The sequence below is a fragment of the Trichosurus vulpecula genome, chromosome 7 (genome assembly GCF_011100635.1).
Source record: "Trichosurus vulpecula isolate mTriVul1 chromosome 7, mTriVul1.pri, whole genome shotgun sequence".
Taxonomy (NCBI): Eukaryota; Metazoa; Chordata; class Mammalia; order Diprotodontia; family Phalangeridae; genus Trichosurus; species Trichosurus vulpecula.
Window position 1 is genome coordinate 184,591,453 of NC_050579.1, and position 24,454 is coordinate 184,615,906.

Here is a 24,454-nt window from a genome sequence, read left to right on the forward strand (position 1 = left end):
GAATCTCTAATGCATTTTTCTTTTTGATTGATCATAGCTATTATTGAAACAGCAAATAACGTGACTTAGTGCTGTAATTTTGTCTGAAAAAATGAGCTCTGAATTACATCCAGGCTGCATAAGTTTCTCTGTCTCCAGTCTCTAGAGTATCTTTTGTACTTTTTCTGTAGTGAACTACTTCTTAACATAATGTTACTACATTTTTCCACTGGAAAAGGAAGTATAAAATTCTGACCCACCTGAAAAGTGAAGGGTAATTTTTGTCAATAAGAGGGGGTGCAGGAACAGAACCTAGGATGTGGAATGTTAAGCAGATTCCTTTATCACAGTAAAGTATTTATTTGTCTGATTTTTAAACTATATATATAGGAGACTTTTTCTATAGAATAATGAGAGCAATAAAAAACATTTTTAATCATTCTACCCGAAAATGTGCTACATAGAAGAGTGTCAGGGTTGGGTTGGATCCTGCCCCAAGGGGTGAGAATTCATGAATGTGATGCTTATAATTATTTCAGGTTTGATATTAATACCAACATGTAATCCCCACTATTTGGATTGCTAGAAGTAAGAGAAAAAATAATTCTTGGGATCATTAGGTAGAATTCTACCTATTGATTGTTATATGCTTAATGATATTACAGTTAAAAATCCATTTTTAGCCTACTCTGCTTCATGTTTATACCACAAGGAACGCAACCAATAATAAATCAGCTTTCCATGTTGAATAACTATAGCTCCATTTCAGAATGGTTTCTGTGTAGAGTCTAGGTAGTCATATTTTCTGTGGCCATTAGCTATAGATGTAAATTAGTAGTTTTTCAAGATTTGGTACATCAAATACATCTATTATTATTGTATCGCAATTTCTCAATTTTTGATATAAACCATTGTGCCCCTCTCCTTTAATTCTATATATTTACTGTTAAATTTATTCCAAAGAATGTATTCCCTAACAACTTTGACAGCTCTGAAGATAATACTGTGTTTAATTATACTAAAAAATAAACATCTGCCAATAATTTAATGAAAAAAAAGTCTTTGGAAGTTACATATCTATTCATTTATCTCTATTCATTCTTCTTCAAATACATGATTTATGACTATACATTAAGGATTATGGCAGTCTCCACAGTACTGTTCCTGTGTATTGACAGATTGTTTCCCTGCTTCAAAAAGAGCATTACATTTTAATTTAAAGCTATTTAATTATGATGTAGGAATATCCTGGCCTAAATTTATAAAAGGATTTAATTGGTATCTTCATCATTAACAGGGAACATGTACTTAATAGACTTAGCTCACATAAAAGTCACAGTGAGAGTTATTTTAATATTTTAAAATAGAATATTACAACTAGACATATCTTACCGTGTTCATAGCACACTTTTTGATAGCCATGTGTCTTGTGACATGTAAATACTACCTTTACCTGGCCATAATAAGTCCTGAAATAATTCCCAGACTCATGAACTTCTTGATGCATGCTATGGGAAAATGAACAAAACATTTTAAGAGATAAAATTACAATAATGCCTCAGAAATGTTTTCTCCAATGTCAGCCTAGAAGTCAGTCTTTAATGGAATGCTATATGTATCCTTATCTTGATCCTTGTCTTTTCAACATTGTAATGAATTACTCGAATGGCACTTTTTACTTCATTTCAACAAATCTATGATCTCATCAATGTGAATATCTGAAGGGTGCTGATTTCAGTGCATCCACATTTTCTCACTCATGCATGATACCTTTTTATAGGTCTTTATTACGTTTTGTGGATTCGAGTGTAGTACTGTTTATCTATTATTTCTTGCTGTCAATACGTGATCAGATCGCCACCTTTTTCAGTTAAACATTTCCTGAATGAAATTCTATCACACTTTGTGTATAGGTCATCTTCCTCCATTATCCTTTTAGTCACCTATAGTTTTGATTCTTCAGAGATTGTGGTGTTCTGAAATCCAAAATCATACAGTATCACTGGGAGAATATTTTTGTTAAAAAATGTGTCTTTTAATTTATTTTTTTTAAATAAAGCTTAGCTTTATTAAAAGTATTGTACCATTCCCCAAATACAACCTAACTCTTTCTCTTCTTCCCATCAACTCTGGTCCTAACTTATTGTAAAGCTGCAGTATTGGCCCAAGCCTGCATGCCAACTACATGCCATTATTTGGACAGTAGAAATTTTTCATCCATTTAGCTTTCCTGTATGGATCATTAGACTAATTTCTTTTTAAGTAATCATTCAATTCATTGAAGAGGCAGTACTCAAAAGATTGATGATAATAATTATAGCTAATACTTATACTACATATTAAGGTTTGCAAAATGCTGTATATGTGTTAACTCATTTGATCCTCACAACAATTAACTCCATTTACAGACAGGAAACTTACACAAGAGAAGTTGATTGACTGGCCTAGGGTCACACAGCTTCTAGTTGTGTAAGGCAGGATTTGTATTTGGGTCTTCTTGACTTAACTTCCATGCTTTATCCCACTGAACCACTTAGCTGCTTCTCACACTCAGTAGATATCCACAAATGATTACTGATGCAGTCAGGAAATATCCACAAGTAGAAGCATATAAAAAATCTCACTTGTTATACTCAACAGTTTTCTATAGTAGATCCTATCTTTACAGTAGTCTGGAAGGTGCATCAAATACAATCTTGCTGTACTTTTAATTAATATTTTTATTGTTTATTGACTTTTTTAAAAGCATTTGCTTCTGTAGAACAAAAATGCTGAGATGGCATGTTTATTTGTAGATAATATAAAGCTAGAAGGAATAACTAGCATGTATAGCAGAATTAGTATCTAAAAATTCCTTAAGACTGAAATAGTGAGTTGAAACTAAACAGTATGAAATTAAAGAAGGGCTAATGTGAATCCTGTCCTTAGGTTTAAAAAAAAAAATCTGTGACTCAAAGCAATTTATTTGAAAAAGGTTTAGGGATTTTAATGGTCTGTAAGCTCAAGAGCATGATGTAACATCCAAAAAGCTATGTTCTTAGTTTGAAATAATAGAAATGTAATGTACAGAGCTTTATAATGTCTTGTTCACTACACACTTGGAATACCATGTCCATTTCTGGGTGCCACATTTTCAAAGACAAAGTGGAGCATATCCAGAAGGGAGCAGCTTGGATGACAATAGGATTTGAAACCAGAATGTGGGGAAAGAAAGAATTGGCAATATTTAACATGTAGTAAAGAAAACTCAAGTGTATGTAATAGCCTAAAAATATTTGGGTAGCTTTCATTTATAAAGATATTAAACTTATTATGTGTGCTTGGTGCCAGAGGGTTGTGCTAGGAGCTGGAATGTGAGACAAAGTTAGGTTCTTATAAATAAAAATTGCTCGACAATGAAAATGAAATAGGAGGTCTGAGAGTAAGTTATGTTTCCCTTCACTGGAAGGCTAAATGATCACTTATCAGGATTGTTGTAAATGGGTTGATTAGATGAATTTTGAGGTTCCTGCTAAGTGTATATTTCTGTGATTCTATGTATTTTCTCTTGAAAGTTTGAACTCTTTAGAGTTGAAGTAACCATTTATTTGTATCCAAATTCCAGAATCTTTCATCAAACTATAGAGAAGTTGGGGTGGAAGTAAAGATTAGAGACAGTATTGGGGCAACATGAAGAAATGTGACCTAGAAGATAGCATAATTAGATAAGTTTAGATTGATCTCAAAGGGAGAGTAGTCATTAATGGTTCAATGCCAGCATGAAATTACAACAACTAGCATTTCTGTGGCACTTTAAGGTTTGTAAAGTGCTTTACAAATGTCTCATTTTATCCTTTCAACAATCAAGGAAAATAGATGCTATTATTACCCCTATTTTTATAGATGAGAAAACTGAAGCAGGTGGAAGCTAGTTGACTTGCCCAGAGTCACACATCTGGTAGTTTTTGGAAGCTGGATTTGACTCAGGTCTTCCTGACTCTTGGTCCAACATTTTATCCACCCTGCCATCTAGTTGCTTTGTAACTAGGTTGGGTCCAATAGAGTGGATCAGGCAATCTATGTTTGACCCTATACTTAACCCTGTGCCATTTAACATTTTTATGAGTGACTTGGATAAAGGCATAGATGGAATTCTTGTCAGATTTACTGGTGTCACAAAATTAGGAGAGATTACTTATACACAAAGTAATGATGGTGATGATAGCAGTAGCAGCATTTGTATAGCACTTTAGAAAATTTAGAAAATGTTTAGAAAATGCTTTACACGTATTATCTCACTTGTTCCCCACAGTAACCCTGTGAGCCAGGCGTTATTATTATCCCCATTTTACAGCATCTTTTGGATTATAATTCCAAAAATAATTTGATATACTGGAATTGGGGACTAAATATATTAAGATGAAAATCAGCTTCACAAGCACAAAATGTGTGGAGGAATAGTTTATTTGAAAAAAGATCAGGGGACTTTAGTGGACTGCAAGCTCAATTTGAAGCATTAGTTGCAAATGGCATCCAAGAAAGCTAATGAGTTGTGAGCTACATGAAGAGAGGCATAGCTTCCAGGAGTAAGGAGGTGTTAGTCCCACTGTATCCTGCCTTGTTTAGACCACATATGGAGAATTATTTTCAGTTCTGAACCTCAAAATTTATGATTAAGATTGATGGATAAACTGGAGAATGTCCAGAAGAAGAAAAGAAGATGGAGGACCTTAAGTTCATGCTATATGGTGATCAGTTGAAACTACTGGGAATGTTGAGCTTTGAGAAAAGAAGATTAAGGCAGGGTGTGGAGCTCACCATCACTAAGAAGAGGAATTAGATCTAATTTTGTTTGGCCTTAGAAGGCAGGTAAATTCCTAATACTTAAAGCTATTTCAAAATGCCATTGGTTGCTTTAGGAAATAGTAGATTTTTCTCCTTCCATCCCCATTGACAGTTTTCAATCAAAGGCTGAGTGACTTTTAATCAGGTGTGGTTTGTGGCATTTTCTTTTTAGATATAGATTGGACTACATGGCTACTGAGGTCCCTTCTAATTTCCAGATTCTGTAATTCTGTTCTCCTACGTGACTCTGCCTCTTCTTTGAGAACTTTGCAAAAAATCATTAGATCTACAGAGAGAGGTCCCACCAAGTATACAATGACATAGACCACATTTGCTAGTCCCATTCTCACTCCTTGTCTTTGTGATCCTTTCTGTTTTTGAAATTTACTCATGTTGATTTGTAAACCTGGTCTCAAATAAACTGGTCCCTATTTTCTATTGAAGGGCATCTTTAAAGGCAAATTGTATTTTTTTCTTGGTGAAAAGCCATCCTGATACATTTATTTTTTAAAATAATATTTTTCCCCAATTACATATTAAAACTTTTTTTTAAGTTTCGAGTCCCAAATGCTATACCTCCCTTTTTCTGTTCCCTTCCATCTCCATGAAAGAGTAAGCAATCTGATTATAGTTTGTACATGTGCAGTCATGTAAAACATTTCCGTATTTGTCATTTTGCACAAGAAGACTGAGAAAGAAGGAAAGAAGTTAACGAAGAAAGAAAGAGAAAGGGAGAAAGGGAGAAAGGAAGGAAAGAAAGAAAGAAAGAAAGAAAGAAAGAAAGAAAGAAAGAAAGAAAGAAAGAAAGAAAGAAAGAAAGAAAGAAAGAAAGAAAGAAAGAAAGAAAGAAAAAGCTTGCTTCATTCTGTATGAAGACAATATCAGTTCTTTCTCTGGAAGTGGATAACCTGCTTCATCATGAGTCCTTTGGGATTGTATTGCTGAGAATAGCTAAGTCATTCACAGTTCTTCATCATACAAAATTGCTGTTACTATGTACAGTGTTCTCTTGGTTCTGCTCACTTCACTTTGCATCAGTTCATGTAAGTCTTTCCAGATTTTTCTGAAATCATCGTGCTTGCCATTTCTTATCACATAATTATATTCCATTACAATCAGATACCACAGCTTGTCATTCCCCAATTGATGGCTATCCCCTCAATTTCCAGTTCTTAGACACCACAGAAAGCTGCTTTACGTATTTTTGTACAATTAGGTCCTTTTCCCTTTTTAAAAAAATCTCTTGCGGATAGAAACTTTGCAGTGGTATTGCTGAATCAAAGGGTATTCAGAGTTTTATAGGCCTTTGGACATAATTCCTAATTGCTCTCCAGAATGGTTTGATCAGTTCACAACTCCGTCAATAGTGCATTAGTATCCTAGTTTTCCCACATGCCTTCCAACATTTATCATTTTCCTTTTTGGTAATATTAGCCAAGTGTGTATGAGGTGTGAGGTGGTAGCTCAGAGTTGTTTTAATTTATATTTCTCTAATCAATAGTTATTTAGAGCATTTTTATATGACTACAGATAGCTTTGATTTCTTTGTCTGAAAACAGCATGTTCATGTTCTTTGACCATTTATCCATTGGGGAATGACTTATATTATAAATTTGACTCAGTTCTCTATGTATTTGAGAAATGAAGCCTTTATTAGAGATACTTGTTCAAAAATACCCCCGCCTCTTTTCTGCTTTCCTTTTAGTTGCATTGATTTTGTTTGTGCAAAAAAAAAATTTTAATTTTATATAATCAAAATTATCTATTTTATATTTTGTAATGAGACTGTACCTTTTCATATAACTGACTGCCTAACCAGAGTGTCATGTTCTTTAGAAAATAGAATTTGATTTAGAGGAACTTTAGAAAAGAGGAGGTTCTGGATTCTGTCCTAATAGAATGTCTCTTGTCTGTTGAGTATCTCCAGGAAGACATGGAGATAGCAATTGCTGATTTGCCACATTGTCTTAAGCTTTTTATCCACTCAACACATTTCATTGTAAATTCTTGGTTTTTATAAATATTCATGTGTAATTTCATTATTTCATTTATGGCAACAATTTATTCCTAAAATTCCTTTTTCTGCTATTATTTTCTTTTCCCACCTTATTCCTCTCATTTACCTCTTTTCAATCTTACTCATTCTATTCTAATACTTGTATTTGTTTCACCTAATTATTTCCCTGTCTCCAGAAATTTACTATTAGTTGTGCTTGAGTTCTTTGTTTGAAAACCTTTTACACCACCTGCCTCATAGAAATGTGAAAAGTTGTATTATGCTGACAACTTGTATTTTTTAAAAAAAGGAACAACAGCAACAACAAAAAAACCAGAAAGGAATGGCATAGTCTGTTAACTCTAGATATCTGGTTGTCCTATTTGGCTCATCGTGTTTTGCTTTTGTTTTAAGCCCACAGTATGTATTTCTTTTGAAAACTCATTTGTTTACATTCTTCTTGAATTCTTAATGAAAAATCCTCAGGAGTCTGTGAGGGATGTGGATCTGTTCTAAAAATAATATGCTTTCTTCATATATGAAGATGGCATTACTGGCTCATTGTCAAAGTATTTGCTTTCATTTTTTCCTCCTAGTAATGGTGATGGATTTGTTCTAACCTTTTATATTCCCCTTTTGACACCTGGCTTGCTTTTGTGAAATAGTTCAGGATCAAACTAACAAAGAAATATTACCACACATTTATGTTTTTAGTACTCTTTAGTTTCCAATTTGGTTCCAGGTTTTGACTTTATTATCATTTGGAGTTAAAGCTTACAAAGACAACAGTGTGGAATCTGCCTTACTGGGTTTTTCTCCCAAGCTTAAGTAGAGTACTTTTTTCTTACTCTCCTTGAATCATCTTAAGAGTAAAAGCTTTTCTAGTTGCATGATCATAACCAATATTTCAGGATTTCAGTACTTTGTAGTTTTCTCATTCACCCAACTGTTTTGTAGCCCTGAGAACTGTTTTCCTCTATTGCTTTTCTAATTCCCTAATTAAAGGGATGGTTTTGACATTCCCCCTGGCTCCTCTGTCCTCATCTACTTTATTTTATATTAAAATTCCAGGTTTTGTCTGGTTTTATCTGGAATTAAAGACCCCATTATCTCTTTTAAAGCTGTAGATTGACATCTCTGTGATTGCTGCCTTTCTCAAGAAAAGCCTTTAGTTTCTTGATGAGCCAACTCTTTGAGTGCTTCTGTATCCTATATCTCTTTCTTCCCCTGCAAAATTTTAAGGAGTGAAATGACAGATTTAATGTATCCATTCATCAGCAACATGATCTACTGTGACTATCTTTTCCTTAGTCAGAAAGGAATAGTTATCCATTTAGGTCCTTGAAGACGATGTACTCCTGAGTTTTTGACATATTTGAATAGTGTTGTTATAGGACGGAGTGTTTCATCATGTTAATTGTAAGGGCAGCAGCATTGTCTTTTTGATGATGGGAGTGTGGCTACCAAATTTTATGGTTTATTAGCTATTCCTATTTTTCTTTCATTTTATTTTGGTTTTTAAACAACTCTTTTGTTTTTAAAATATACTTTTTCTGTGATAATTTATCAGTATATTGTGGGATGAATGGGTTTATTTTGATTTAAGTTCACTTTTATTCTTAACTTGATTTTTCCTATGTGTTATAAATTTTTCTAGGTACTACTCTGGAGTTTTCTTGTTTCCACAAGATACAATATTTGTTCCTTTGGTGTTTAAAGCAATACAGGCTAACTTTTTGCATATTGATTTATTTTTTCTGAAAATATAATGGATGCTATTGTTTTTCCCGGTGTCTGATACTTGGATTAATTTCCTTTTTTGGCGGGGAGGGGGGGATGAAAAGAACTAATTGTTGAAGTGCCTGGTCATATTTAGTGCCTACACAATAACTTTTCAACCTCAAACATACCATTTTGAGTATATTGGCATTTTTTAAAATGAGGAAAATATTTCAGAAGCAGGTCTCATTTTTAAAAGTGGAAATATAGGCTAGAAATACTAATTTTCTAAAGAAGGATTATTAGCAAGTCTTCAAATTATATTGCATATGAAAGCTCAATCAGATGCCAGGTGATAATTCACTTTGGAGTCAAGGCACAAGAGTGACATGAATGAAAAGTAAAAAATTTGAAAAGGGAAGCATCCATGCAGTTATTTTTTTAAAGAGGCAAAAAACATAGTTCTGAGGTTTGCAACTTAGTGGTAAAATATGATGAAGACAGACCATTGACATATTTTCTACCAGGTTATGATAGTAATTAGGATATATCTGTCAAATTTTCAATCTTGATTCTCTCCTTTTTGTGGGTTTCTAAGTATATGAACAATAACTTTACTGCAAAAAAAGATTGTAGAGCATTCTGTACACTTCTTTTTAAAGGAAATAAATAAGCAGCCTGTGTGTCTAACATCAAATTTACATTGTTAATAAATGTGTAAGACAGTTAAAGTTTTCCTAGACTGTTTTTAATTTGTTACCCCATATTGCATAGTTGAGGCATTTTTCATTTTACTGTTGGAAAGAACAGAATGGTCAGAAGTATCAAAAACTGCAGAGAGATTAAAAAAGGATGAATACTAAGGAAAAGCCTTTGACTTTAGATTTGTGGGAATTTAAGTCAGATTGCAAATAGTTCTAAGGATAAGTGGATAGAGGCACAAGACGTTTGGCAGTGAATCTTAAGAAGTAGCAAGATGAGCTTGTTAGGGGAAAGTATCAAAGTAAATCTGAGGTTTGCAAGCAGATGAGGAGGAATCATTGGTATAGGAATGATTGTAGGTGTATCCATGAGGGAAAGGGGGTGATTGCTGGAGCAGTGGCCTGGAGAAGTGGCATCAAGGATGCAGAAATATTAGCCTTCACTTGGCGTAGAAACAAAGGTTCCTCTAAGACAGAAAAAGAAGCAGAGAAGAATAGGTGAAATTACTTTTAAAAATGGGCATGGGAGGGGAAGGCCATAAAAGAGTAGAGTTGAGGGAATGTATGCCAAATGATCTCTGTCTTTGCAGTGCATAGTATTGTACCTATTTGTTCACTTCAGTAACTGAGGAAAGAATTATAAGAATTGGAGTTGCAACCAGAGAAAGTACAGAAATTTTTTTTTAATATTTAAGTCAACCTCTGGTTGTAGAGTCTCTTAAATTAGGTTGTCTAGGTTAAAATTATTTTAACGAAAAAGGTTTGCTTATAAATTTGAATACATGTACGCTTTAGTTAGGGGTTGATTTTGTCTTCTTTCTCTATTTTCTGTGATTTCATTACTCTTTTCAGATTATTCATTACATAATACATGGGTTTTACCTAAGTTCAACATTAAAAATATATTGCTTGATATATAATTTTAAGGAGTTTCTGGTTACTGTGGTTCAGTGACACTGGCTTCCTTGCACAAGACATTTTATCTCCCGTCTCTGCTCACTTTCACTGGCTTCCTTCAAGTCCCAGCTAAAATCCCAAGGCTTCTAAGAGAAGCTTTTACTGATCCCACTTAATGCTAGTACCTTTCCTCAGTTATTTATCTTCAGTTTCCCCTGTACATATCTTGTTTGTACATAATTGTTTTTGTGTTTTCTCTTCCATTAGATTGTAAGCTCCTTGAGAACGGCGACTGCCTTTTGTCTTTGTATGTCCATCAGTTATCACAGAGCTTGCTACATAGTAGGCACTTAATAAATGCTTATCGATACCTTCAATTTCTGAACTATGATCTCTGTTATTTTAGATGGGTAACAATCTCATTGATATACATCATGCATTTTCTTGATTATCTTATATCTTCTCCACTTTTTGTGTTCAAGTAGTCATTTATAATATAACACAACTTCCTTGTATCCTCTATGTAGTTCTCCATTGCTATTTGGTTTATCTACAGTTTTCATTCTTCAGAGGTTCTGGCATTCTAGGATATGTAGCAATATAGTCTCACAGGAAGAATTTTGGTATTACAAAGATAAGTTTTTGTGTCAGAGATCTTTGAAAGTATGACGTATTTTCTCATATGTAATCCAACCCTTTTTCTTCATCTTTTCAATTCTGTGTCCAGTTTATTGTCCATCTGTAGTGTCTGAACCAGCTATATCTACTAATGCCATTCAACAGCCCAACCATCCAATTGCATTTCATAACCTAGGCAGTAGTTTTCAATTTATCCGATTCTCCTTCACCCCCCTCCCCCCCAGGTGGGATTGTTAGGCCAATCTCTTTAGAATTCCCATGGTTCACATTGGTGAGACCTTTAGTGTTCTGATGTTTGATACAAAGTCAAATATAAACAGGAACATCTAGAAGAACCCTATAGGGAATTCATCTTCTCATATTGATGTTATGAACCCTATTACTTTGATTAAATTCAAAAACTGTTTATTGAAGACCTTATATTGAGTGTAGTCCTTTTGTGTATTTGAGAAAAATGTCAGACATGATTCCTACCATTGAAAAATGTCCACTGTCATTAGAGAGAGATAAGATATGTGCAAGGGAAGCAGATAGAGAACGATGTGAGACAGCCTATGATCAGCTACCAAAATATATGATTTGGAAAATACTACATAAACAAATACTACCTTAAGTTGGGGTAAGTGGAGATCTTAATGCTATAGTACGAAGAGTAGTATAGACTAATTAAACTTGAAGAAATAGGGATCTTGAAAGAGTAAGGATTAATTAGTCATTGCTGAGGGAGTAGAACTTTTATCTATTGGAACAATATGAGTAAAAGGGTAGAAGTGAACACAACCTTTTCTGAGGAAATTCAGCAAGCATTTATTAAGTGCTTACTGCATGCTAAACAATCTGCTAAAATCTGAGACAAAATTAAAACAGTCCTTAGCCTCAAGGAATTTATATTTTACTGAGGATTTAATATATACGAATTCAATATAAGATAATTCGAGGATGGAGAGGGGAAAGGATAAGCTATCGGGTGTGGGAAAGGAATCAGCTCAATTACTGAAGAGTATAATATATTGTATAATATATAATATAATCTTATAGGATAGTATTACCAGATAAGGTGGAATAGTTCATTGGCACTAGATTATAGAAATTCTTGACTACCAGGGTGAGGAAATTGAATTTGATCCTAAAAGTAGTGGGGAGCTATTTGAAGTTTTTAAGTGGTAAAGTGACATATAGGATGAAAGTAATATTTTAGTTTGATAAATTAAATCCTACTGCTGTATTCAAGTTGGACTAAGTTAAAGGAAGACCAGTTAGAACATTATTAAAGTGATCTAAGTGTGGTATCATGAGAGAGATTGGTATTAGTTGTAATACAAAGATAAACAAGATTATGAAAGAAGCATTTGGTAGGATTTGGTTACTTGTTTTACATGGGAATCAAAGAAAGGGAGGAGTCAAAGAAGACAAATATTTAACAGCATTAAAAGTATTTTTAACAAATTGCCTCATTAGGATTGTACATACTGGTAAAATCTTTAATATTAGTAATGTTTTAGAAAATAATGCATCAAAAACATATAAATTCTTTTTACCCTTCTCCCTTTCATAGATAGAGTAATGACTTTACTAGAATTACTTATTTTTAAGTTAAAATACTCTATATTTAGGTTTTATTTCTAGCAGATGTCTTCTTTAACCTACTATAATCTGAAATGCCAGAATGATTCTTTTGCTAATTTTATCATTGCATAAAAGTAGCATACATACTAGTTTTATTATAATACCTGTCCTTTTCAGAAATGTTGATAAGAAAATTATTATTTTTTAAATTGTAGGCTGCTTCCCCAGAATGTTGGCCTTCTTTATGTTGGAGGTTATGAAAGACCATTTGCACAAATTAAGGTATGATTACTTATTTTTCTTATGGTTTTTAAAAAATGTAATTTAACCTTTCCCTAATCTGACATGTATTTAAAAGTACAACAGTATCATATTCTATAACAATGTGGTAAGGAATGGTGAATCTTTTGCTTAACCAAAAAGACATGTATATTTTAACAAAACAATAACTTTTTAGTGCTTTAAGTATCCTGATGACACACAATTAAAAACACATTATTATTGTTGTTGTTGTTGGTGGTGGTAGTAGTAGTAGTAGTAGTAGTAGTAGTAGTAGTAGTAGTAGTAGTAGATGGTTTTTAAAATACTAGGCAGTATTCTTAATTTTTCTGGCATTGAAATGATAATGAGATTTTATTTTAATTCCTTTGGTGAAATAAGTAAACTTATATCTAATAAAATAATGCAATAACTAACAATAAATAATAAAATAACACCAGTAACAGTAAAAAGATAGAGTATCTTTTGATATTTATAGTGTCACCAGCAGAATATTGTTATGAAAAATGTGACATTTCTTTTCCAGGGGAAGCTTGGTATCATTAAAGGAATGCAGTGTAGCAAATTTTCTTTCTCCTTTTCAGCTTTTGAACCTCAACTTATTTCCATTTTCAGTATCAGTTTAATATGTGTATGTGTGTGCGCACGCGCATGTGTGTGCGTGTGTATTTACACACACTGATATACAAGCTCTAGAAACATTTGTCATTTTTTTTTTAATGTGGATGCTTAGGCTTTTTTTGAGTGATTAGAGTTCTCAGTAGGCAGCTCCATGCTGTTCTGGGGTTTGGGGCCAGCAAAATATTATCATGTGCAAACTGAGACAGCTATAGGACCTTATTCCCCTTCTTTGACTTGTCCTTTACACTGAACCTCATTCATGTTAATAGAAAAAATCTTTGGTGAGCATACCTCTCTTTCATGTTTCACTTGATATTAAGGATCAGAGGACCAAAAATCTTATCTAACTTTGGTGTATACATGGTAGCTAACTTATTAAAAGATTTTGAATCTTTAAGGCAGTGTTTTGCTCAACCACATGAAATATGCTTTTTAAAAAAATCATAAAAAATAAGCACAGTGAGACTTTGTATTCTTTGAATCTTTCAGTTAATTTTTTTATGACCAAGTTGTGGTTTACTAAGTAATATTTGAAAAAGCCTGTCTGTTCCCTTCTAATATCTTCCTTAAGAATGCCTTTGATAAATGTGTTGATAAAAAGCTATGAAGATTTGAAAGTCTTGAACTGAAACAAACAAAAAAAGGCATATAATAAACTTGAGGAGAAGAGATGACATTAAAGTATGCTATCAAAGAAATATATGATCATAAAAGATGGGCTAGTCACATAAGAAGAGTGAGAGATAATAGATGGATAGCCTATGGGTTCCTTTAATTCCCTTGTCATGTCAGGAGAACTTGAATATGCTTAGCACATTGAGAATGCTCCCTGTACTGAACCTGTGTTTAAAGACACAGATAAGAAAATCACATAATGGACTGGGAAAATGTGTTACAATGTGCATCAAAGGAGGGAATTCCCATATCAATGAGAACACTGATCCATTAGAGTATTAAATACTATTTAGTATTTACATTAAAAGGCAGAAGATACTAAAATGGCTTTTGAGACCAATGCAGTTTTTGGTTGTTTTAAAAAATGTTCCATGGTATTGAAAGTCAGTCTTTTAAGAAATATTTATTATGTGCCTTCTGGGGTTACAATGGCTAAAATACCCCTACTGTACAAGAACTTAAATAATATAGGGAGAAAAATACACATACTTACAAGTATATCTTGAATAAATTATATCCAGGGTAATGAGGAGGGAGCAGTAGCAAATAGGGGGATTGGGAGAGGCTTCATGTAAGAGGTACTGCTTGAGCTGAGCATTGAAGGAAAGTAGGAGTGCCAAGGCTATGATGAGAGAGTATATTGTATGTGTGGAAGATAGCCTATACAAAAGCTTAGACAAAGGAGATATAGTCATATATAAAGAACAGTAAGAAGGCCAAGTTTGCTGAACCATGGAATGCATAAAAGGTAATAATATTTAAAGTTGGAGCAAGGTTTTAAAAGACTTTAAATGCCAAACTAAAGAGTTTATATTTGACCCTGAAAGTGATGAGTCATGAGTTTACTGAACAGGGAAGTAATGCGGTTAGATTAAGGTTTTCAGAATATCACATGGAGGATTTGGGAGGAAAGAGACTTGACTAGGGAGACCATCTTAGTTGACTATTATAATAATCCAGGGAAGATGTCATAAGGCCTTAACTAAGGTAGTGGCCACATAGAGAGAAAGAGATGTAATGGGAATATTTTTTTGGAGGCAGAATAGATAAGACTTGGCAACTTACTTGATTACAGAGTGAGGGAGACGAGTAGAAAATAACTCCAAGCTTGTGAATTTGGGTGACTAAAAAAAAATCTGGTGCCTTTTCATCTCCTGTCTCTGTACCTTTGTATAGGGAAGTTCATAAGATAGATGGGTTTTATGGAAAATATAATGAGTTTAAAATGATGATACTATCCAAATTAATTTACTTAACCAGTGCCATGCAAATCAGACTACCAAATGATTATTTTATAGAGCTAGAAAAAAATAATAAAATTCCTATAGGTGGACAAAAGATGAAGAATTTAAAAGAATGAAGGAGGGGACTGGTCTTGGCTACCATATGCAGAACTACACATGGCATGCCCACTCCTTGCAAGAGTCAATGAGCAGACTCTGATCCAAACACAGGACTCTTCTCTCCCTCCAGCTTAGACATTTAGACTGCCGAGATGAACAAACCAGGAAAATACCTAAAACTATGAGAATATACCTTGAACTGACAGATGCCCAGAGAGTAAACTCTGAGGAAGAGAGTAATCTTACAGCAAGTCTAGTTAAGACTTGCAGAAAAAAAAATGCCCTGGCCACAAGGGCTACAAGAGTATCTGGAAAAATGAAATAAGAGATACAAAGTGGAATGCTGAGGGAGAAAATACATGACAAATATTGGCACCTTAGGATAGAAGGTGGAAAACCTCACCCCAAAACTAAAAACCCTAAAAATTAGAATGAGCCAAACAGAAATCAGCAATCCAATGTGACAAGAAATATTAAAATGCAATCACAAAATTGAAAAACTGAAAGAACATGTAAGAAACATATTACAAAAAAAATTGATCTTGAAAACAAACCAAGGAGAAATCTAAAAATTATTTGACTATCTGAAAAGCATCACCAAAAAAAGAAATCCTTGATAACCATATGTCAAGAAATTATAAATGAAAACTATCCAGAACCCTTAGAACTTTAATGCAAATTAAAAATAAAAAGAATATATTTTATCACCTCCAGTAAGAAACTCTAAAATGAAAACACCCAGTAACATCATATCCAAAATCCAGAGCTCAAAGCAAATCCAGAGGTCAAAAAAAAAATACTATTAAACAACCAAAAAGGAAGAATTCAAGTACCAAGGAGTCATGGTAAGGATTACATAAGATTTAGCAGCTACTGCCATAAAGGGGGGGAGAAGAGCTGTCAGAAAGAGGAACAAAGGAAGGAGGAATCAAAAGGAAAGGAAGAAAATAAAAACCTACAGCCAAAGATAGCACAAGGAGAGTGATAAGAGATGCCATGGAACCTCAACAAAGTGTTTTATTTAATAATCACAAATGTCGAGTAAAGAGAAGAAAAAATACAAGGGGACTGGATGGAGGCAAATACACAATTAGCCATCGTAACTGTAGATGTGAATGAGATTGAATCTCCTAGATTTTAAGTCATAAAGTTTTTACTTATCACTTACTATGTACCTAGGCACTGTGCTAAGTTCTGAAGATACAAATACAAAAAACAAAGACAGCCACTGCCCTCGAAGTGTTTATGTTCTAATGGGAGAAGAAAATTCACTGAGGGGAGGGAGGAGGAGAAGAATCCCAACAGGAACATTGCAGCAAAGTTTAGAGAGAGTAGCTGTAAGAAGAATGAAGGGTGGGTAACCTGAGCAGTTCCTCCAAATGGAGATTCCTAGGAGGAACTCATCAATAGAAGGAGGGGCAAGCTGGAGCAGAAAGATCGCCCAGGACAAAAAAGCCACAGGGGACCAGGTGAAAGGGATTTTCTAGGGTAAGGAAACAGCCAAAATAGGGTAGCAAAGTTTAGAGAGTCCGAAACAATGCTGGGAGAGGGCCCATAAAATGGAAGAGGTTAGAGTGGATTAGAAAACAGAATCCAACAATACGTTTTTTTACAAAAAATATTCTTGAAACATGAAGATTCACATAGAGATAAAACAAGATTGGAACAAAATATATTTTCCTTCAGCCAAACTGAAAAGAAAAATCAGGGCTACCAGTCATGATTTCAGATAAAGCTATTGTAAATATAGACACAATAATGAGACATAAGCAGAGAAATCACATTATGCTTAAAGGCCCCATAGATAACATATCAGTACACAATATGTATATAACAAATAGCATAGCATCTGAATATTTGAAGGAAAAATTAATCGAGTTTGAGGAGGGGAGGACAGAGAAATAGATCATAAAACTCTAAGTGGGGAGTACCTTTTTCAGACTTAGAGAAATCTAACCAAAAGACAAAGAAGTTAAGGACCTGGACAGTTTTAGAAAAAGTAATTTCTGAATAGAGGTAGAAAGGAATTTAGCTGTACACAAAAAACTGACCCTATATTGGGGCATAAAGAACTTAATAAAAATGTGGAAAAGCAGAAATAATAAATACATCACTTACTGGTCAAAGAAAGTACTGGGAAGCTAAATAACATAATTTTAAGTAACAGCTGGTTCAAAGAACAAGTTATAGAAACAACTGAAAATTTCTTCAAAAATGACAATAATGAGACAATATATCAAAATTTATGGGATATAGCTAAATTAGCTTTTAAGAGAAAAAAGAATAAATCAATGAATAAAATAAAATAACCCTTAGCTAAACAATAAAGAAGAAATTCTGAAAATTAAAGAGGACATTAACAACATTGGAAGTAAAACCATGGAGCTACTAAATATTTGAAGTTTTTTGGAAAAAAACTAACAAAATAAATAGATGTTATGATTTTAAAAAAGGAAAAACAAATATTTTGTATCAAAACTGAAAAAGGAGAGAAAATAAAAGGAATATTAAGTATGCTATTAAGCTCTATCTTGAAATATTAAACTAAATGAAACAGATAAGTTTATAATATGATCATAAATCAGATTAAATGAATTAAGAGAAAATATTATTATCACCTAAATATCTAGCATACAGAGCCATTGACATTATATAACCATTAATAATCTGAAATGGGGTAGTTACCATTACAGTTTTATATAGATGAGGATTAATTAAATTTAAAGGAAAATTGTCCTTTTATGGAAATTCTTTAATAGGTTTAAAATGGTTCATAATACTATTTTAATTTCTTTTCTCATATATATATCAGAACTATTGAAGTTCATTATTCTGTGAAATAATTTTTGAATAAGGATTATAGTACAAATGAAAGGGAGTTTGAAGTACATTATGAAATGATTTTAAAATATTGTCAGTGAAGGAACCAAGATCGGAAGGGTAGTTAGCACAAAACATTTATTAGGTTCAAGATTTTACATTTCAATCTTCACTTGCTTCTGGGAAGAAAAAAACTGTCAAAATACTGGGTTTCTCCATTACAAAGTGATAATGAATCTTGGCGGGGGTAGTGGGGAGAAATCTTTCATTTTCTGTTAACGACAAATTTCACTTTGTCTTTTATTCTATAAATAGGCAGCTTAATAAAGATTAATTATTTATATTATAAAACAGTTTATATTTTAATAAGTTAATTAATATTCATCCTATATGAGAGGTGCCAGCCATCTATCACAGAATTTCATGAGGCATTCTCATGAACCATTGATTTCCATGATAGAAAAATTTCTCTTTATCCCTAAATCTGGGGAGAGCATATCACCATGTGATGTTGTGGTGTCTCTGACACTAGAACCTTAAAAGTACATAGGCCTGTATTATGAAATATAAGCCACTTTTCTTCCTGTTAGAAGACTTAGGTAACCACGGTAGTTTGCAGATGAAAACATATCAGTGTAAGAAAGTTTTCAGAACTCTGAATTTTTAGAGTGAAAATTCCTTATTTCTCACAGTCCCACAAAATGACCTGCCGTGAATAAGAACTATGCTAAGCACTAGGGATAAAATGCAAAAATAAAATCGCCTACTCTGAGGAGTTTACATTTTGTTGGGGGTAGGAGAAAAGCATATACATATGTAAATATATGCAAAATAAATATAAGGTAATTTTTGATCAGGAAAACATAAGCAGCTTGGGGCATAAAAGATTCGATTCATGTACAAGGTGACTCTTGAGCTAAGTTTTAAAGGAAACAAGGAATTCTTAAAGGAAAAGTAAAGAGGGAGATAATCCAGGCAGGGGCAAGTGCAAAAAAACAAACGTGAGAGGTGGAGTGTTGTGTGTGAAGATGAGCAGTAAGGCTAAAGCTGGATTGGAGCTAGGTTGTAAAAGGATTTAAAAACCAAAACGACGTGTTTATATTTGAAACTAAGCCAGTACAGAGCCACTGGAATTTATTGAGCAGAGGAGAGACATGATCAGACCTACATTTTAGGAAAACCTCTTTGGCAGCTGTGTAGAGGGTGGATAAGAGAGGAAAGAACTTTGAGGTAGGGGAACTGATTAAGGAAGCTCTTATTGTAGTATGGGGAGGAGATGATAAGGGCCTGAACTAGAGTAGTGACCTTGTGATCAGAAAGAATAGAATGTCGTGGAGATAGAATGGACAAGACTTGGCAACTGATTGAATATATGGAGTTGAGGGTAATGCCAAGGTTATTAAACCCTCTATGGTACTCACTAATTCTTTTTTTTTTAATGACATTTTTCTCATCCTCTGCTTTATATTTTTTTTTTTTTAGTAAATTTCAACAAATTAAATCCTGCACAATGTCCTGGCCCAGGAATTGACAAACTGTGACTTACAGGCTAAATCCAACCCTATATCTGTTTTGTAGGGCCAGTTTTAACATTTTAAAAAACTGTTCTTGCTGGCCATATAGAAACATGCAGCAGGCTGGATTTGGCCCATAGGCTACAGTTTACCAACTCCTGTTCTAGTCTGTCAAAATATTTTTGAATCTATACTGTTTTTCATCATTTTAACTATCCTTCCCAATGTCATCTGAAAGTTTGATAAGCATGCAATTTATGCCTTTTAAATTATTGTTGAAAATGTTGATCAATCAATAAATATTTATTAAATGACTACGAGGCAACTAGGTGGCTTGGGGGGGTGGGGTGGGGAGAGTGAGAGTGCACACGAGCTGGGCCGGGCATCAGGAATACCTGAGTTCAAATGTGGCCTCAGACACTAGCTCTGTGACTCTGGGAAAATCACTTAACCTCTTTTTGCCTTGATTTACTGATGAAGGAAATGGCCAACGATTCCAGTGTTTTGGCCAAGAAAATCCCAAATGGGGTCACAAAGAGTTGGACATCACTGAGCAACAGTAAATGTTTACTATGTGCCAGGCATAGGGCTAAGCAGAAATTCTGGGGGGGCATTTCACTGTAAATGTCTTTCCAAGTCATCATACAATCATTAATGTTTACTCTTTGAGTCCAGCCATTCAGTAGTTCTGAATTCTATCTGACCATATTATTATCAAGATCATATCACTTTATCCAGTATAGCAAGTGATACTTTATAAAATGCGTAAACTATATCCGCAACATTTCCACGATCTACCAATTTAGTAAACTTGTCAAAAAACAGAAATGAAGTAGGTCTGTCATAACCAGTTTTTTATGAAACGTGCTATTTGTTTTTTCTAATCATCTTTTCCTTTTCTGGATGCTTGTAAATTTTCTGTTTAATGGTCCATTCTAGACTTGTCACAGGGATCAAAATCAAGCTGTTTGTATGGTTTTCCAACTAGTCCCTTCCTTTTTTGACTTTTGTCATCTCCCATTCTCATCAGTTAACACAGTATCACTAACAAATTATGTAGCAGTTATTTGACTTTTAAAGCCCCTCATGATTGGGCGCCTTCTTATGTTTCCATTGTTCTAAACCTCACTCCCCTCCGAATACCCTGATCTGCTGATAAGGGCCTCCTTGCTGTTCCTTGCTCACGGGAGGCCATCTCCTGACTCCAGTCATCGTTACTGGCTGTCCCTCAGACTGAAACACTCTCAGTCTTCTAGCTTCCATGAATTCCTTCAGATCCCAGCTAAAAGATCAGCTTCTGCAGAACCCTTTCCTAATTTTCTTTATTCTTGGTGCCTTCCCTCTGAGCCTTGCCCTCACATTCATCTGTGATGTATTGTGTTTGTATATAAGTATTTGTATATTGTCTGTCTCTATTCCAGCTTCCTTCATGACTCAGCTATAGTACCACCTCCTGTTGGAAGCCTTTCTCTATCCTTTTGTTATTCATTTTTACCTCCTTAAATGATCCCTTTTTACTTGTTTTCTTTTTACCTTTTCTGTTCTTTATATCTCCCAGTAGACTACAAAGTCCTTGAGAGCAAAGGTTTTATTTCATTTTGTTTGATGTCACTTAGAAGCCTAGAACACCACAAATCCCAATTATGTGGAAATACTTGATAAAAGATTTTAAAATTTTAAGTATAAATAAAATTTATATTAGTTTTTATTCATCTGCTTCATGTATGCTTAGATCTCTCGCATGTAAACAATTTTAATTAATTCTTTATATTTAGCATGTAATGTCTATCTTATGTTAGTTTTATTTTCTTAGACCCTTTTATATTTTTAGTAAAAAAAATTTTAAGGCTGTTCCTATACTGTCTAATCCTCAAGGCTCTGCATGGCCACCTCAATCCATCTAACCAAGGGAGATTGAAACTTGTCAACTCTGCTTTTTAATAAGTCAGAGGTTGTTATGGAAAGACACAGGCATTCCTTCCCTACAGCGTTGTGTATTAGTTTGCCTCTTCCAACTCTGACAGACCAAAAAACGTTCCAAGTCTGAGTCAGATATAAGTTCTGACTTTGGCACTACAGATCAGCTTTAAAAATTCTGTATTTTACAAGGGCTTTGTAATGGTTATATGAAAAAAAGTAAAGAAACATTATAATTTTTTTAATCTTTCATACTATTTTGATTATGTTAAGACTAGGAAAGCCAAATCTATAACTCTGAGCCTGGTGTTGTCCATTCCGACTACCATTTATGAGGGAATATTAGTCACATTCACATACTCATGATTGCCATGTGCATTCATAACACTATGTAATAGAGTCAAGGAAATACTTATCATTTAAAGTCACTTTTGAAAATTCATTAAAGCGATCCTCTCAGGTTTTTATTTTTTTCAAATTTAAAATACAAGCATTGAACATGTTTTCCCTTTAGGCTTCTTAGATGTATCAAAAACAGATTGTCATTTATCATTTTAAAAAAAGTTCTTTTACATGCACAACAATGAAAAACATTTCCGTATTAGTGATGTCATGAAAGAAAACAGACAAAAAATGAAAAAAAAAGTGAAAAATAGTTTGCTACAAAAAAAAAAAGTTCTTGATCTAGAAAACTATGTAATCAATATAAATTACAAGGAATAATATTTTAGTTGGGAGCTTTCTATTTGAAGAAAAGTTGTAATATAGTAGTGTCTCAGAATCACTTGTGCTAATGATATTTCTTTAGGGAATGAAAAAACCTTTTTTAAAAAATGGCTTGGCCAGTTATTAAAGAATATTTCCTGATATTTGTTGTTGTTCTCTTGTTTCCATTGTTTCTGATTCTTCGTGACCGCAGTTGAGTTTTTCTTGGCAAAGATACTCAAGTTGTTTGCCATTTCCTTCTCCAGCTCATTTTACAAATGAAGAAACTGAGACAAACAAGATTAAGTGACTTGCCCAGGGTCACACAACTAGTAAATGTATGAGTCCAGATTTGAATTCCAGAAGATGAGTCTTCCTGACTCTAGGCCTTATACTATGTCCACTATGTGACCTAGCTGCCCCTTCTTCATTCTTTGCTACCATCAAAAAGATGCTATTATAAATATTCTGGTATATGTGGAGCCTTTAATATTTTTTTTAATTACCTCCTTGTGGTTGGTATGTGACTAACAGTAGAATCACTGGGTGAAAAGGTATGGACATTTCAGTCACTTTCAGATGACTTTCCACAATGATGTATTAATTGATGGCTCCACCAATACCTGTATTGTATGTATGCCTGTCTTTTTACAGCTATTTCTATATGGCATATTACCATCTTTTGTCATCTTGGCCAATTTACTGAGTGTGATGTGAAACTTCAGGGTTTTTTGATTGACATTTCTTTTATTAATAATTTGAAAGTTTCTTTCATATTACTGTTAATGGTTTGCATTTCTTCTTTTGTCAGCTGTTCATATCATTTGACCACTTATCTATTGGGAGTATTTTGATATTTTGCTTGTTATTTGCATGACACCAAATAGGAACAATTTGGCTATCAGTTGTATAGAATGCATGGGGTGGGGGTGGGGGTTACGTACGGTCATTATTACCATATGTTCTAGTCCAGAGGTGGCAAAGTTGGCCACAAACTGCTTATACTTAACTTAATTTGTGGTTCTCTAAGTTAATATGTAGTCTTCAAGAATCTGTTTCTATTTGAATCTAACACCACTGCTGTAGTCCATTGTCAAGAATTTAAGGAGAAATAGATGTATTAGTAACATTAGATAAAAATAATTTGGATAGAAAATTGAAAAAAACTGAAGAATAGAGGTAATGTATTATTGGCTGATGCCTCTCAAAAACCATTGTCAGAAGTAGACACAGGCTCTTAAGACATTTAATTTGTCCTTATTGTAAGATATCCAAGTGAGATAATAGTAGGAACTTCACTCACCATATATAACATAATTGATATTGAGGGATACATAACTGAGTTTCTTCTACTATCTTAGTATAAGTTTATAGGGATTAAGGAGGAGGGTGTAAAAAGGCACAGTGGGGTATAAGATACAGTGGAAAGAAGGATGACTGGAAAAGAGATGATACAAAGAAAAATAAAGGAGAGAGAACTTGAGAGGATAGTAGATACTGAGCCTTAAAAACTACATTGTGAATTAATTTTATACATGTATCCTAGGCAACATCTTTGCACTTAACTTTCTTTACATACATTGGGATAACTTTATATTTATTTAAGTATAATTTGGTTTCTTTGGAGTTTTATTTTTCCTGTTTGAAATTTTATTTAACTTCAGTCTCCTTGTATGTTTTGTTTGTCATGTAATAAGGATAGAAAGAGAAAGGGGTTGGACTAGATTAATTCTAAAGCCCTTTACAATTCTAAAGCCCTTTGATGCTTGGAATAGAGTGGAGGAAATAGAGAAGATAAAGAGAATTGGTAAGGTGGACTAAAGGGATAAGAATGGAATTTGAAGAATGGAATTTGACTTAATAGACTACCTTTGAGGCAGTTTCGGTGGTATAGGGGATACCTGGGGTGAAGAAGACATGTTTGATTCTGTCTCACACACTTAATAGCTGTGTGGGCAAGTCATGAAGTAAACATTTAAAAAAACAAACAAAAATAGAATTACACTGCAATCTTTACTCTCTTACCAACAAGTTTGACTTGCTGACAAAGTGCTTTAGGGTGCTTGCTGCCTGCTTAAGTGAGTCCACACTGGAAGTGTACCTGGAAGCATTTGAGTGTTAGAGGTGGGAGTTTCATCAAACAAACAAAAATATCCACCAAAGCATTGTGGTGGTATTTGCTAATCAATTATGTAGCAGTAAAAGGATACTGATAGGCATATTCTATTACTGTCACCTTCTGTTTTTACACCAGGGCTT

The 24,454-nt window shown here is 33.7% G+C and overlaps 1 protein-coding gene across 1 annotated transcript in view; it reads left to right on the forward strand.

The window, feature by feature from the left end:
* The window catches only part of RNGTT (RNA guanylyltransferase and 5'-phosphatase), a 411,159-nt gene that overhangs the window by 332,802 nt on the left and 53,903 nt on the right, over positions 1 to 24,454 (forward strand). The window contains exon 14 of the mRNA XM_036767783.1: positions 12,537 to 12,603. Coding sequence (XP_036623678.1) covers positions 12,537 to 12,603 — 67 coding nt within the window. The remainder of the gene's footprint in view (positions 1 to 12,536; positions 12,604 to 24,454) is intronic.